Below are 16670 nucleotides of genomic sequence, written 5' to 3' on the forward strand. Positions count from 1 at the left end.
GATCTTAGCATAAAAAAAATTATATTGATAGTTATAAAATTAATTTAAAATTAATTTTTTTAAATATTAAATCTTAATTTTAACTTTTAATCATAATATTAGTATTCTCTCTAAATTATATTTAATAAATATTTGAAAGAAAAATAAAAATATAGATTAAAAAGATAAGCAGTAAAAATTTAAAACTAAATAAGACAAACTAAAAAAGTATGTATATAATAATAATAATATTTTTTATTTGAATTATATTATTTTGTTAATTTTATTTTTTGTAGAACAAAAAGATAGAAAAAATAGAGAACGAGAGAAAAAAGAGAGAAAGATAAAGATGAAGACTGAGAAATGGAGTTTGTTAATTTTGAAAGAAAAAAATTTATTTTAATTATAATAAAAAAGTATCGGGTGATACATTTTGATTTGTTAAATTACTAATATAAAGTATAAATTATATATAGAGTAGGAAGGGTAGAGAGAAATAGAAAAAAAGAGAGAGATAGATGAGAGAATTTAAGAATGAGTTTTACTAATTTTGGAGAAAAATATTTTCTCTCAATTTTAATAAGAGAATGTCATGTGACACATTTGGTTATTAAATTAGATAATGATATATAAATATATAATAAATTATATATAGAGTGAAAATGATAGAGAGAAATAAAAAAAAGGGGGAGAAGGGGGAAAGAGGTAGATGAGAGAATTTAGGAAGGAAATTTATTAATTTTAGAGGAAAATATTTTTTTAAGTTTAATAAGAGTGTCATGTAACACATTTTGTTATTAAATTAGATAGTAATATATAATATAATATCATATATAATATGGATATATTTCAATTTTAATATTTTAATTTTAATTTAATACAATTAAAAAAATCATGTTGTAAATTTTGATTGTCAATTTATAATTAGTCATTAATAATTATATGTAAAAGAGATAGAATGATTGAAGAAATGAGAGGAATAGATAAAAAGAGAGAGAGAGAAGGGGAGAACTCTTTAATTTTAGAGGAAAAGATTTTATTGTAATTGTAATGAGAGAATGACATGTGACACATTTTAGTTGTAAAATTAATAGAGAAGAGAAAAGAATTCATTAAGTTTGAAAGAAAAGATTTAATTTTAATTACAATAAAAAAGTGATATGTGAAATATTTTAATTATAAAATTAATAGCAGATGATTATGTCTATTATTTTTAATTGGATAGTTATTTTTTTATTCGATTTATTTATGCACGGTTAACAATGGCTGAATATTTAATTCACTAGGTGTGCAGATGGTTATCCTAATGTTAAGGTTTAGGAGGTAATTTGAGATTGAAGTATTTTTTTATTTTATGAGATCAATTCGAAAATCTATTATTTTCATTGTTTATAAAAATCATTGTCTACTTAACAAAATTCTTTCCATTTTACTAACGAAAAAAACATAGGAATCAACTTTTAATAATTAACTAATTTTAAGAATTAAGTTTATATTTTAGAATTTAAGGTTAATATTTAATATATAGTTGATGATTTAATGTGTAAATTTAAAGTAAATAAAATAATTTAAAAAAATAACTGATGTTAATTAAAAAAAAGTTAGATTACTTAACTTTACTCGTACTAGCTATATTATTAGTGTTATTTGTACAACAAATAAACCATCAATGCACATTCACTTGTACTAATTCTAAAAGATTGTTGTTCATTTAATCATCATTTAATTGGCATGGTTAGTGTAAATTGGTATCGGTATTCGCTAGTGTCAGTTTTGATTGGTATTTCTTTTTATCTTTTTCTTTTGTTTTCTTCATTTCAAGCTCAAGCTCCTTGAAGTGCTCTTCCTGGGCTTTACAAAACATTCCAGTGAAGTTGTGCAATGTTGTGACAACTGAAAACAAATTACCAAAAGTAATTAATTAGCAGGCAATTGCTACTTGATAACACTATATATATCACTATTACGGAAAGAATACAAGACTACCTTTTGAAGGAGTTTAATTAATAAAAAGAAAATTTTTCAATGAAAAAAATTAAGAATGATGATGTAATACGCTTGAAAGAAAAATAGTAAAATGAATGATTAGTTCATATTAGTTTCGGTTCTTAATTAGTTCACTTAAATAGCTTAAAACATGGACAATCTAAAAAAGAAAAAAATAAATAAATTGAGGAGCAACCTAGTGGATTAGTGGTTCCAACAAATTAAGCTATCCCACCTTTTAGTTAATCCTTGTGTGTGATAATATAATTATGGTTATATTGAACCTATCAACAATTCTATATAGTCAATAATTTTTTTTCATTTTGTATTGATACTGAGTTAATTTTAAATACCGAAAACTAAATTCTAAATCATAAATTCTAATAATATAAAAATAAAATATTGACATGAAATATTAACTAATATGAATAAAAAGTGTTAATCCTTACAACTTTCTTAAAGTAATATTTGTACATAAAATATTATATTTAATGAAGCATATGAATAACTATACTTGGATATCATCACTGAATAGTTAGTATTCAAAATTGATCATTTCCTTTTTCTTGGAAATTATTTTACAGATGCACGACGTTCTTTTAATGCAAGTAAGTATATTAGATAGCGTTTGTTTTGAAGTATTGAGATGGAGATTGGGAGACTACAATTTAGTATTATATTTGTTAGTTTAAATATTGATATTAAAATTTTTATCTTTGTCTTTAGAATTTTAGTATTTCAGTATCTCCAAAAAATAGGGACACATGGGACTAAAATTTTTAGAGATAAAAACTAAAATTTTAATAATATTTTATACCTAAATTACTTTCATTTTAATTAATTAATTCTAATTTTATTTTTTGTATAAATTAAATTAAAATTTTATTCTTATTTCAATTTTTATTTTTTATTTTACACTAAACAAAATACTAAAATTTATTTTAATTATTTCTATCTCTCGATCTCAATTTTTTGTCTCTATCTCTTTACTGCTTTATAGACATGTTAGTAACTATGATTTTAGTACTTGATGTATTATTTAAATTACCATTGCAACGTGACATGATATGACTGATCAGAGAGCGTGTTTTCTATTATTTAATTAAGCAAACTAGTTATTGTTGATGCATAATGTGGTGCTCTTGAGGATATCCGATGAAATGTTGATCGAAACATAAATTAGAATGTTTTGTTTTTAAACTTTATGAAATACAATAGCTGAAATAATATAAAAGATTAGAATGAAGATTTCTAAGGGAGCGCAAGTGATCTTGACCAAAATTGCAAGCTAACATTGCTTATGCATCTAGATTACTCAAGAAGTCAAGAAGCATATATATATATATATATATATATATATATATATATATATATATATATATATAAATAAGAGCATTATTTTCTTTGCATTTGCAGCTAGTAGTGATATGTTCTGATTATCTGATTCTTTTAGCTATGAATTCCATTTTTTAAAGGATAATAAAAAAGTTTATATAGAATAAATAAATAATAAAATCTTTTAATTAAATATTTTAAATTTTTTTCATTGATTCTTATTGATAAGATAGAAAATTAAAATATACTTGAAATAGATAGTGAGATGATCTACCATATTGAGACGACGAGCGCGATATTTAAAATAGATGGAGGGATCAACTTACACAAAAAATATGGTGGAATCAATGGAGAAAAAGATATTACACTTAATAATTATGTTATTTTTTATGTGTGAAATTGTTTATTGTAACATTAATTTTATTTTGTTAATTTGTTTATATTTTGGTAAAAAATTGTGTATATATATCTATTAGTGTTAGTAAATTTTGAATTTTAATTTTTTTTATAATTTTAATGTGGTTAATAGTAAAAAGGTAATTTACTATAATAAATAATGTAGGATCCATTATTACCAGAATGCATAAAATGAAAAACGGACCAAAATGTATTTTTTTTCATAATCTATATAAACCGCGACAGGAGTCCCGTGGTTTACGAATACATGTAATCTGCTATAAGGGGGTCGCACGGATTACGTGCTAGGGGAAATAAGCATAAACCACGACAGGGGTCTAACGGTTTATGCATTAGTATAAATACACTTTAGGGGTCTCACGGATTACATTTGTGGTGGTTGTAAAGTTTTTTAGAAAGAGAAAAAGAGGTTTTCTAGAGAGAGGAAAAGAGAGAAAAGTGCGGGTTGGTTGAGTTGAGATCGGAGTCGAGACTATGGCGGAGGCACGCAGTCTTTACAGGCTCAACGGCGTTGCGCACGCTGCTGGCAACATAAACGAAGAGGTTAGTTTCGTTATTTTTAGTTAATATATTTCGTATAATATTTTTCCTATGATTGTGATTTAGGTATTTAAATTTAGATTTAAATTATTATTTTAAATAATAAAATTTAGTATTTAATTAATTTAGATTAAGGTCTTGAATCGTTTATGCCTTTCATTGAATTTTGTGATTAGAAAATAGAAACTGTATGTTACCTGTTTAAACTTTAATATGTATTTTTTGTGTTAGATTGCTTTAAATTAGTGTTGGATTTTTTATATGTTTGGTTTCTTCTGTCACATGCTCCAGCTGACTAGGTATATTTATAGTGTCGAGAGGCAGCAGAGCATGCCTCTGCATGACAGGATCTTACCCTATCTGGAGAGAGCTGGTTTATATCACCTGGCGAGGCTCAACGCGAGGTGGTTCTGGTTGGACGAGCCCTTAGTCAGCGCTTTCATTGAGAGGTGGCGTCCTGAGACGCATACCTTTCATATGCCCTTTGGAGAGCGCACTATCACACTGTAGGATGTAGCATACCAGCTAGGGCTACCCGTGGATAGTTTACTTATATCTGGGTGCCTTACAGATTTTGAGAAGTTTATGGAAGAAGGCAAACCGGCGTGGGAGTGGCTTCAGGAACTGTTTGGCAAGCTTCCACCACAGAATAAGGTAAAGCAGTATACAGTCCACTTCACCTAGTTTCATGAGAGGTTCAGGGTGCTGCCAGATGATGCTACGGAGGAGACCTTACACATATATGCACGGGCTTATATTATGATGCTGCTTTCCACTCAGTTGTTTGGTGACAAGAGTGGAAATCGGGTTCATATACGGTGGTTGCCCTTTGTGGCGAGACTTGATGATATGGGCAGTTATAGTTGGGGGTTGGCAGCGTTGGCCTGGCTATATCGTTGCATGTGTTGGGTGCCCAACAGAAACGTGATAAGCTTGGCAGCCCCCTGCAGCTACTGCAGTCATAGATTTTCTGACAATTTTCTAGCCTCAGGCCGCAGGGATTCGACATATATTCCTTCCCATTGGCTTTTAGGTATACATATCTGTACAGTTAGACTTGAACTGTAACTTCTTTTTATTATAGTTCTACCTGTTAACATTGTATAACATTGTATTCGTTCAGGAGGGCCACCTACTTGCCGACATCCAACCACAAGGAAGAGAGAGTCGTCTAGTGTCGCCTAGCGTTGGACCGCTTAGGTGATCGAGATGTAAGTTTATTCATTTTGTTTCAATTTTTATCTAGTAATTAACTATATATTTGTCAGTTAATGGACTAATAAATGTATTCTGTCAACATCTGTAAATTGTTTGGGAGCCTTATGCTTCGCTTGATGTGATGGCTGTTGTTCATCCAGAGATTCTCACAGAGGAGCACAATCGGTTATGGCGTGCATGTACTTGCTTGATATACTTTGCCGTCATTGAGTGACACCAAGTGGATAGGGTGCTGCCACAGCTGGGTGGCGTTCAGCACGAGCTTGAGCCGGCCTCGAATATAAACTGGCTCCATGCCAATGATGGGAGGGGTGGGGATAGATGGTTCCCGAGCTACTATCAAATATGGCACCTTAGTTGGCAGAACAGGATTGATGCTGTCCTGAGTATCCCCCGGGTGCCTGATCCTGGGCCATCCGCAGACTTTCTGCGATGGCGGTACAGAGTGGCCCATAAGTTTCTGTCGTCGGATTCCTTGATTGCCAATCCTAGGCTGAGGAGATCAGTCAGGATGTTGTTCAGAGAGGGTCGTCATAGGGGTGCGCCCAAATATGGAGAATATGCAGCGGTACCACCCGCAGATGTCTGACCCTCATAGGTTCCAGCCCCAATTTCATGTAGACCTAAATGAGCTTGCTGGCTGCCCGTATGACAGTTAGTTGGGCATGGGAGGGACGCCTCCATCTGCATTTGGCGTGGGCATGCCTGTCGATCCTCTAGCACAACAGCGCCAGAGGCCATCCAGAGTGAAACGGGCCGCTCGATGTGGTACAGGGTCGCATCTCCTGGGCGCATTTGGACATGACTCTCACGAGGAGGATGAGGACAGGCAGGAGCCGTAGCTTACTATTTTATGTTTTCATTGATGATACCTATGTATGTTATATTTGTCATGTACTTTTGTATTATATGTGTTTGTACTTAGTTTATTTCCATGGAATTAGGTGTGTGTTATGTGTGTTTTTGTTAACCATAGACTTACTTTATTTTATGTTTATGCAAACTGCTCACTGGCATAAACCGCTAGACCTCTGTCGCGGTTTATGCATAATAATCATTCACACATAAACCGCGACAGGGTGTCGCGATTTATGCTTATCTCCCCTAGCACGTAATCCGCAACACTCCTATAGCGGATTACGTGTATTCGTAAACGGCGAAATTCCTATTGCAATTTACATAGATTATAAAAAATGCATTTTGGTATCCGTTTTTTATTTTATGCATTCTGATAATAAAAGATCCTACATTATTTATTATAGTAAATTATGCATAATAAAACTTTTAATTTCTCTTGACAAAAAGGGAAAATAAACTTCTCTCTTCTAATTTCATTATTCCAATTTGCTGTTTTATCTTGTTTTGCTTTTTTATCCTTTGATAATTTCATCATTTTATTATTAACTATAAATTATGAGATGAATGATTGATCGTGAAATTTTTGAAAATTTAGATTAATATTTTATGTTAATATTAATTTTAATTAAAAATATTTGATATTAAAGGTATTTTAATATATTTAAGAAAAATTAGAATCAAGAATAATTTTAATTAAAGATATTTGTTATTATGTGTATTTTAATAAATTAAAAAATTAATAATAATTTTAATTAAAGATATTATTATTAGGAATATTTTAATAAATTTTAAAAATAAAATAAAAAATACTATTTTATTATATTTATATTTATTTAAAAATTAAAGTCTCAAATTTTAATTAAAAATATTTAGTGGCTGTCAGTAAATTTCGAAGACGTTGGTAAATTAAGTGGAGTTTTAATTCTCTTTTGGGATTTATTTTACTGACGATTTAGCCGTTTATAGCTGTCGGTAAGTTTTCCTTTAATTTTATAATACTATAATTATTTTTTTTTTAATTATTTTGTCGATGCTAATAATATTGATGGCTTTTTCATCGGTATTAATAATTTAATTTTACCGATAGTCTAGTCGTTAGTTTAATTGGATTGGATTTTTAGTAGATTATTCACCAATATAATTTTATTGACAGTTTTGCTGTGAGTAATATTAAAACGTGTTGTAGTCAAATAAATTTTGTCCACATGACACAAATTAATTGATGAGAGTAAAAGTTTTGATGTGTTCTCGGAATAACTAATAATTTTTAGGTATTTTTATTACTGTGTGGATTTATTCAAATTTTATTAATTATTAATTAATAGCATGATCTTTGTATTACATGTCCATGAAATTTCGGTCCATTGTGTAATAAGAAGGATCTCAATTGACTTGATTTTACTAAAAACTCAAAAGTAAAAAAACCAGAACTACAATATGGAAATCGAAAACAATCATGAAAACAAGGGTAAATGATAGCTAATATATAAACCAGCACTAATTAAAATGACAATTATATTTGACTCCTTTACTCACCTTGCTCAAAAGTGCAGCGAGATGGATCTTCTCCAAAATAAATAATTAAGGCATCCAAATTCCTACCCTATAAAATGTAACAATTAATAACCTAAATAAATCATAGCATTTAATTGATAGAATAAATATTTAAATTTGATCTCCAAAAAATTTTAAATCAGGCTAATCTGTTTGATGAATATAATTCTCGAAGATTCTTAGAATATAAAAATTTATAAGGACTAAAATATTTAATTTAAAATTTTTTGGAGGTCAATTTAAATATTTATTTTAATTTTTAATATAATATATGTATGCGCCCATGCCTACCAAAATAGAATATAGCGAAGCCAATGCACGGACTTCAACATCCGCAGAACGTAGGAACTCTTTCAGATTCTGGAGAAAAATAAATAATAGTGTAAAGAAGGAGAAAATTTTGTTGAATAAAAATTTAAACATTATCCAAGAATAGTTTATTAAGGACTTTCACATAAGAATTTCTCAATATTATATACTTGTATGGATGGTTGTGACATGGATAATCTTTTATTGTAAAATAAACAATTTTTACTCTTCACTTGAGTTTCCTATTTGCCAAAGTATTACCCTTTTACTTTTAATGAAATATATATACATGTTTAATTACAAACTTGTAGTTAGTGTTTTGTTTTCACCATTTTAACAACTTCACAAACGAATTTGAATATGAGAAATAGAATCCATTACTCTTTAAACGAAACAATTCTTTATGGCTATGTGAAGTTAATTTAGGAAAACATGTGAATTACTAAAGAAAGGAAATGAATAAATTAAAATAGGAAAAAACACAAGAATAAGAAAAAAAATTCATGATATATAGTTGCTGACTTGCTGCGAAAGCATTATTATACCTTGCAGAAAATTTCTGATATAGAACCGTCATTTTCTGAGGTTAGTAGTTCATGCTCAACTTTTTCTAATCCTTTACTTACTGCTTGCATCTCCTCTGCAAGGAAGTTCATTTGGATCTGCATCATAATATCATATGTAAGTACTAACTACAAATGCACAATAATATATGTCAAAAAAATTGAAAATGATTTGCCATAAAAAAATCCAAACCTTTGTTGCTGGCTCTAAATTCGGAAGATCATTTGTGAAGTCTAAAACTTCTGGAAGCTTGTTTTTCAAAACCTATATGTGAGCAGTGAGCATATTAACCCGATTAAAGTAATGAAAAAACTACCCACTGTATTATCCCAATTAAAAATGCTGGTGGACAACATAGTTAGAAAGTTGTCTAATGCCAAAATAGATAGGAAATCGAATAAAAACAAAAAAATTAGAAAAATCATGTACCTTACAAAGATAATGCATGAGAGTTATCTTTGTATTCCGTGCACGTGTCTCTGAGAGTTTAAGAAGACTATCTAATTTAAATCCAATGGCAGAACCTATAAAGGTTGGAGAATACAAATAAGTATGTTGTATAGAGCTCGTCTGTTTGTACATTAACCTAACTATTTCTTTTAAAGAAGAAATAGAAGTAAAAATATATATATATATATATATATATATATATATATATATATATATCTTTAAGTTATTTGCCTCAAAAAAGAAAATCGAGTTTTATTGACGGCCTAGACCTCGGTTAAAATGCGTGGATAAATCATCTATATTAAAAAAATTCCATAATATTTTACTGATAGTCTGAGTAGTTGTAAAACTAAAATAATTATAGCAATGAGGTTAATATTTTTTCTTGGGTTGGAATGCTTATAAACTACTAGGGTGCAACCTTTACCATAGTAGTGCAACTCATAAATGCTCTCCGTACACTAATATTACATAATCACCAATTAAAAAACTGCTTAATAAAAAACCATCTTATGATAATTTTCAAAATATTTTGATACTTGTGCTTCCCACACCTCAGATCTTATAAAAAATACAAATTAGAACTCAGGTAATCTCCATGTATCTTATTAGGCTATGCGACTTCTTACGAAGCCTCGCTCAAGTTGGAACAATAACTATAATTAGAAATGTGGTGTTTGATGAGAAAAGATTTTTCTACAAGGATGGAAATTTTCTTGCGGCAATCAATCCACTAACAAGAATGCTAGTCTCATCTGCATCTCATCGTCCATCTCTGTCATCCTAAAAAAAGTCTTTATCGGCTCAAAAACTACTAAATTTTTGTTGATGGATTTCCAACTCAAGTAGAACTCACAACTTAAAATAATAAATAAATAGATAAAAGAAAGAAAGTGGCTATATGCCACGGTAAGAGAAGAGAGAGAATTTGTATCTCTCATTTTTGAAAGAAGAAAAGAATCGAAAGTGATAGAGAGGAGTTTGGACGCCGAAGAGAAGAAGAAATTGAGGGAAAAGAGTAGTGTCATTTTGATTCTATTAAACTGGTAAATTTATTTTATTTTTTATAAAATTTTAGCATGTTGTTCTTATATATAGATTACTGTTAGGATATAACTTGTTAATTGTATTACCTTTTATTTTGTCTGATTCGAAATACTCACTTTTATGGAGGGTTTAGGTTGATTTCATCAATTTTGATGATGTATTTTATTAATTGTTGACATGTTCTAGTATTACTAGGAAGACTGATTGCGTACCCATTATTTTAATAGTGGAAGTTTTATTGGACTAAATCCCGTGGGTTTTTTTCTCTTTGGGGGGGAGGAAATTTCCATGATAAAAATTTTGGTGTTTGATTATTTAATTTCTACCATTATATTTGCTGCTTTGAGTATCTTTGGTGTTGCTTATTTAATTGCACAAGTTGTGAAAAAATTATTTTAGTGCTTCTGCTATTAGATAAGTTTTTATCTGAACTTCAATTTTTCAACAAAGTGATATCTAGAGCTTTGATTATTTATTTCGGTGCTAATTAAATGGAAGAAAATACTCATGGGTTAAATATGGTCAGATTGAATTCCAAAAATTATTCGATTTGAAAGAAAATTCATAGAAGATATGCTATACAGCAAGGACTTGTATGATCCTGTGGAGGGGAATGAATTCAAAGATACTAAATCCGGTGTTGAATGAAAAAAGTTGAATAAGAAGGCAGTTGTTTTGATTAAGCAATGGATTGATTTCAATGTATATCCACATGTTGATACTAAAACTAATGCTGAGAAAATGTGGAAAAAAATTGAAGGAGTTATATGAGAGGAAGAATGTGCAAAATAAAGTATTTTTTATTAGGAACGAAGCTTGTCAATATGAAGTATATTGAAGGTAAATTAATGCCGGAATACTTGGGTATTTTTCGAAAGACGGTGAACTAACTGACAAATAATGAAATCACTTTAAATGATGAGTTGCAAGCCTTATTGTTGCTAAGTTTCTTACCTAATAGTTGAAAAGTTTTGGTTGGAACACTGACTAACTCAGCTCCAAAAGAGAAGTTGACGTTAGCAATAGTTAAAAAGAGCATGCTGAATGAAGAAGGCAAAAGAAAAAAGTGGAGTTTGATTAATGCCTCCTCCCAGTCAGAAGTACTTGTTTCAAAGTCACGGGGGAGAAGTCAAAGTATAAAACCTCACAGTTCTAACAGGTTAGAGAGTCGAGGCAAGTTAAGAGAAAAGTACAAGCCAAAAAAGAGCCCATTTGTCACTATTGTGGCAAGTCGGGGCATATTAAGAGGTATTGTAGGTTCTTGAAAAGAGAACAATCAAGGGAAAGAAATGAAGACAAAGGTAAAGATAGTGATAACGAAACTACTGCTATTATTTATGAAGATGTTTTTATCACATATGATGAAAATTATGTTAATCTTGTCTATGATGATTTCACTTGGATTATGAATTCTAATGCCTCGTGTCATGTCACTCTAAGGCATAAATTTTCACTTATTATACTGTTGAAAATTTTGGCAAGATCAAATTGGGAGATAAAGGAGTATGTGTTATTATTGGTATGGGTGATGTGCGACTTGAAATCAACATGGAATGTAAATTGCAGTTAAAGAATATTAGGCATGCACCAAATATGCGGTTTATTATGATTTTAGTGAAGGCATTGAATGAAGAGGGATATTACATTTTTTTAGTGAAAAATGCAAGATTACCAAAGGGGCTGTTAGTATTGCTAAAGAAGATAACAGTCTCACTACTCTCTACCGGTTGCAAGTAAAGTTGTGCAAAGAAGAGGTGAATGTAGCTAATGATTCCTCTTCTGATTTGTGGCATATGCATCTTAGTCACTTGAGCGAGAAAAGACTAATTGTCTTAGCCAAGAAGAATCACTTTTCGTGAAAGGTACAACTTTAAATACTTGTACTCATTGTTTTGATGGAAAGCATGCTAGAATATTATTTCATAGTTCTAGACCTCATAGGAGATCACATATTCTAGATTTAATTCACACCGATGTTTGCACTATGGATGCTAAAACACTAGGTGGTGCATCATATTTTGTTACTTTTATTGATGATTATTCTCGAAAAGTGTGGGCTTTTGTTTTAAAATCTAAAGGCCAAGTGCTTGGTATCTTCAAACACTTCTATGCAAGTGTTGACAGGGAAACACAAAGGAAATATTGAAATGTGTTCGAACAGATAATGGTGATGAATACATGGGTCTATTTGAAGAGTATTGTAAAGGACATGGGATCAATCTTAAAAAGATAGTTCATAAGACTCCTCAACATAATGGAGTTATAGAGACAATGAATCTCACTATCAATGATAGAGTCAGGTGTATACTCTCATGCAAAGATGGCTAAATCCTTTTGGGATGAAGTAATGAGAACTGCAGTAGATTTGATCAATATTTCTCCTTCAGTTCCAATAAATGGTGATGTTCCAAAGAAAGTTTAGAGAGAAAAAGATGTCTCGTATAGTCACTTGCGAATGTTCAACTGCAAGACTTTTGTTCACATTCTAAGAGATGAAAGGTCCAAACTTGATGGGAAGTCAAAGCGGCATATCTTCATGGGTTATAATCACGAAGACTTTAGTTATAGATTATGGGATCCGGTGAGAAAGAAAATAATTAGAAGCTGAGATGTAATTTTTCTTGAAGACCAAACTATTGAACACCTTAAGAAGATAGATAAGCCAACAATAATTGTTAGACATTCTGCTGATGATGAACCTGGTCCTTCCACTAGACCTCCTATTGATGAGGGAGATGTACAAGTTGATAATGATGGTGATGATTTCCATGATGAACCTACACCTTAACCTGAGGTGCCAAATATAGAAGTTTCACTAGATGTTAAAGTTTCACCCGAATCACCAGTTGAGCTTGAATTGAGAAGATCTACTAGAGAGTGTCACCCTTCTCAAAAATACTCTCCTCATGAGTATGTGATGAATACTGAGACTAGAGAGACAGAGAGCTACCAGGAAGTTATGTCTAATGAGCATAAAGAAGATTAGTTGAAGGCCATGCAAGAAGAAATAAAATCCTTGCATGTGAATCATACGTTTGAATTGGTGATGTTATCAAAGGATAAAAGAGCATTCAAGAATAAATGGGTGTTCAAATTAAAAGCAGACGAAAATGTCTCACAACCAAGGTACAAAGTTCGGTTGGTTATGAAAGGCTTTGAGTAGAAGAAATGTATTAATTTTGAAGAGATTTTCTCTCAAGTTGTGAAGATATCCTCTATTCGAGTTGTGCTTGGATTGGAGGCTAGCTTGAATTTAGAGGTTGAGCAGCTTGATGTGAAGACTGCATTTCTTCACGGTGATATAGATAAAGAAATTTATATAGAGCAACCAAAAGGTTTCGAGGTTAAAGGAAGGGAGCATCTTATATGCAAATTGAAGAAAAGCTTATATGGGCTGAAGCAAGCGCCAAGGCAGTGGTATAAAAAAATTGATTCCTTCGTGGAAGGTCATGAGTATAATAAGACTTCTTCTGATCATTGTATATATGTTAAGAAATTCTCTAATGGTGATTTTATAATTCTCTTACTTTATGTTGATGACATGTTGATTGTTAGTCATGACACTAAAAAGATTGAAAGTCTTAAGAAAGACTTGAAAAAATCCTTTGCTATGAATGATTTGGGTCCTGCAAAGAAAATTCTTGGTATGAGTATGATTTGTGACAGAAAAAATGAAAAACCGTGATTGTCACAGTAAAAGTACATTGAGAAGGTTTTAGAGAGGTTTAGCATGAGTAATTCTAAACCTGTTAGTACTCCACTTGCTAGTCATTTCAAGTTGAATTTGCAGCAATGTCCTACAGGTGAGAAAGAGAAAGAAGAAATGAAGAAGATTTCATATGCATTTGTAGTTGGCAGTTTGATGTATGCTATGATTTGTACCAGGCCAGATATTGATCATGCCGTTGGAGTTGTTAGTCAATTTTTCTCTAATCCTAGCAAGGAATACTGGCAAGCAGTAAAGTGAATTCTCAGATATCTTAATGGTACTTTCAAATTTTGTTTATGCTTTGGAAGTGGCCAACCTGTGTTGGATGGCTACACATATGCAAATATTCCTGGGGATCTTGATTTAAGAAAGTCTACTTCTGGTTATTTGATGACTTTTACAAGGGGAGCTGTGTCGTGAAAATTCCAACTTTAGAAATGTGTTGCTTTGTCTACTACAGAGGCAGAGTATATTGTTGTTGTTGAAGCTTCTAGGAAACTCTTGTGGATGAAGAAATTTCTACAAGAGTTAGGCATCAATCAAGAGAAGTTTGTGTTATTCTGTGACGGCCAAAGTGTTATCTATCTCAGCAAGAATCCGACGTTTCACTCTAAATCGAAGCACATAGAAGTGAGGTATCATTGGATACGTCAAGCGCCTGAGATGAAGTCATATGCACTTGAGAAGATCCATACTAATGACAATGGTTCAGATATGATGACTAAGAGTTTACCTGCAATAAAATTTGATTCTTGTAAAGAAAGGGCGGGCTTGGTAGAGTAGCCTATTCCCACTTGAGTCAGTGAGAAAGAGATTTATTGGTGGGTCCCCAACTCAAGTGGGACCCACAACTTAAAACAAAAAATAAATAAATAAAAGAAAGAAAGTGGCTATATGCCAGGTAAGAGAAGAGAGAGAGTTTGTATCTCTCACTTTTGAAAGAAGAAAAGAATTGAGAGTGAGAGAGAGAGAGAGGGGGTTTCGGCACTGAAGAGAAGAGTAAATTAGAGGAAAAGAGCAGTGCTGTTTTGATCCTATTGAACTGGTAAACTTGCTCTATTTCTTGTGAAATTTTAGTATGGTGTTCCTGGTGCAGAGATGAACATTAAGATATAACCTGCTAGTTGTATTGCCTTCTCTTTTGTCTGATTTTGGATATCCACTTTTGTGGAGGGTTTAGGTTGATTTCATCAATTTTGATGATGTATTTTGTTGATTGTTGAGATGCTTTATTGCTACCAAGAAGATTGATTGTGTACCCATTATTTTGATAGTGAAAGTTTTACTAGACTAGGTCCTATGGATTTTTTGTCCCTCTTTTTAGGGATTTTCCCATGATAAAAATTTTGGTATTTGATTATTTAATTTCTGTCATTATATTTGCTACTTGGAGTATCTTTAGTGTTGCCAATTTAATTGCACAAATTATGAAAAAATTATTTTTATTGCTTTCGCTGTTGGATAGATTTTTATCTGAACCTCAATTTTTCCAACAATTTTGGACCTACATCCATCCCTCATATCCACAACAATAAAAAAATACAGTCACTAGGTTTTTTACTTTTAGAGCAAATAGCTCTAGCAGCCCCAAGATACAATCCCTATCTCAAGGTTTGATCGACCTTCCTTAGCTCCCTTAGCCACTCCTATTCCTATACCAATTTCAACTCTAGAAAGAGTACTCCCAAGAATGAACCCTACCTCCTAATGTAACATAGAAGTTATCAATATTTATCTAATGACTACCAAAAGTAAATCTTATATAGTGAAATCTTGGGAATTTTGGCTAGCATTAGAACTTAAAATAGTGAGATCAGAGAAACTCTAGTCAATCAAAAATGGAAGAAGGGAATTGATATAGAGTCTAGTGCCTTAATGAAAAACAATACGTAGAAATTATTGTCCATACCAGAAAATAGAGAAACGATTGGTAGCAAATGGATGTTTAGAGTGTAGTACAATTCTGATAGTATCGATTACAAAAAATACAAGGCAACGTTAGTGGTATAAGGATTCTTCCAGACACTTGGTTTTGAATTTAATTTAAATATATTGTCCGGTTGTGAAACTAACCTTTATAATGATAATATTGACACTTGCATTGGAAAATTCATGGCATATTAGAGAAATTAGATCTCAATAATGCATCTCTCCATAGGAATTTAATGGAAGATGTGTACATGAAATATCCTTAAGGTTACTCAATTGGAGATGAAAAGCTACTGTGTAAACTAACAAAAACAGGATATGGTTTGAAGTAACTGCCATAAGCTTGGTACTACAAGCTTTCTACTACTCTACAATATCTCGAGTTCAATGCTACCGCCTCTGATTTTTTTGTGTCCTTATGACGTTTTAAGGAGACTCAATAACATTTGTGTTGTTGATTGTAAGGGATGTCATAATCACAAGAAGTTCAAAACTGCTATTTCTTAGGTGATTAACCAGCAAAATGGAAAGTTTGAAGTTAAAGACATAGGAGAACTACATTGTTTTGTTAGGAATTTAGATGAGCAGCAAAACTGAAGTTGGATGATTATTGCATAGCCAAGAAAAATACAACAATGACTTGCTTAGCAATATGGTTAGATGATTGGTTGCAAACGTTCCTTGGTAAAGATTTCTGTATTTAGGATAGCTAAATTTACATAAACATCAGTGTATAGATTAGTGGTTGAAAGCTTACAATATCTCTCAATATTTC

General features: G+C 31.2%; 1 protein-coding gene across 1 annotated transcript in view; it reads right to left on the bottom strand.

The window, feature by feature from the left end:
• Positions 1-1714: 1714 nt before the first annotated feature.
• The window catches only part of LOC112775940 (formin-like protein 13), a 29411-nt gene continuing 14455 nt past the window's right edge, over positions 1715-16670 (bottom strand). The window contains exons 12-17 of the mRNA XM_025819865.1: positions 9190-9284; positions 8953-9024; positions 8742-8858; positions 8179-8247; positions 7870-7936; positions 1715-1872 (exon numbers count right to left, since the gene is read on the bottom strand). Of these exons, the coding sequence (XP_025675650.1) occupies positions 1715-1872; positions 7870-7936; positions 8179-8247; positions 8742-8858; positions 8953-9024; positions 9190-9284 (578 nt within the window). The remainder of the gene's footprint in view (positions 1873-7869; positions 7937-8178; positions 8248-8741; positions 8859-8952; positions 9025-9189; positions 9285-16670) is intronic.

Source organism: Arachis hypogaea, chromosome 3, assembly GCF_003086295.3.
Source record: "Arachis hypogaea cultivar Tifrunner chromosome 3, arahy.Tifrunner.gnm2.J5K5, whole genome shotgun sequence".
Taxonomy (NCBI): domain Eukaryota; kingdom Viridiplantae; phylum Streptophyta; class Magnoliopsida; order Fabales; family Fabaceae; genus Arachis; species Arachis hypogaea.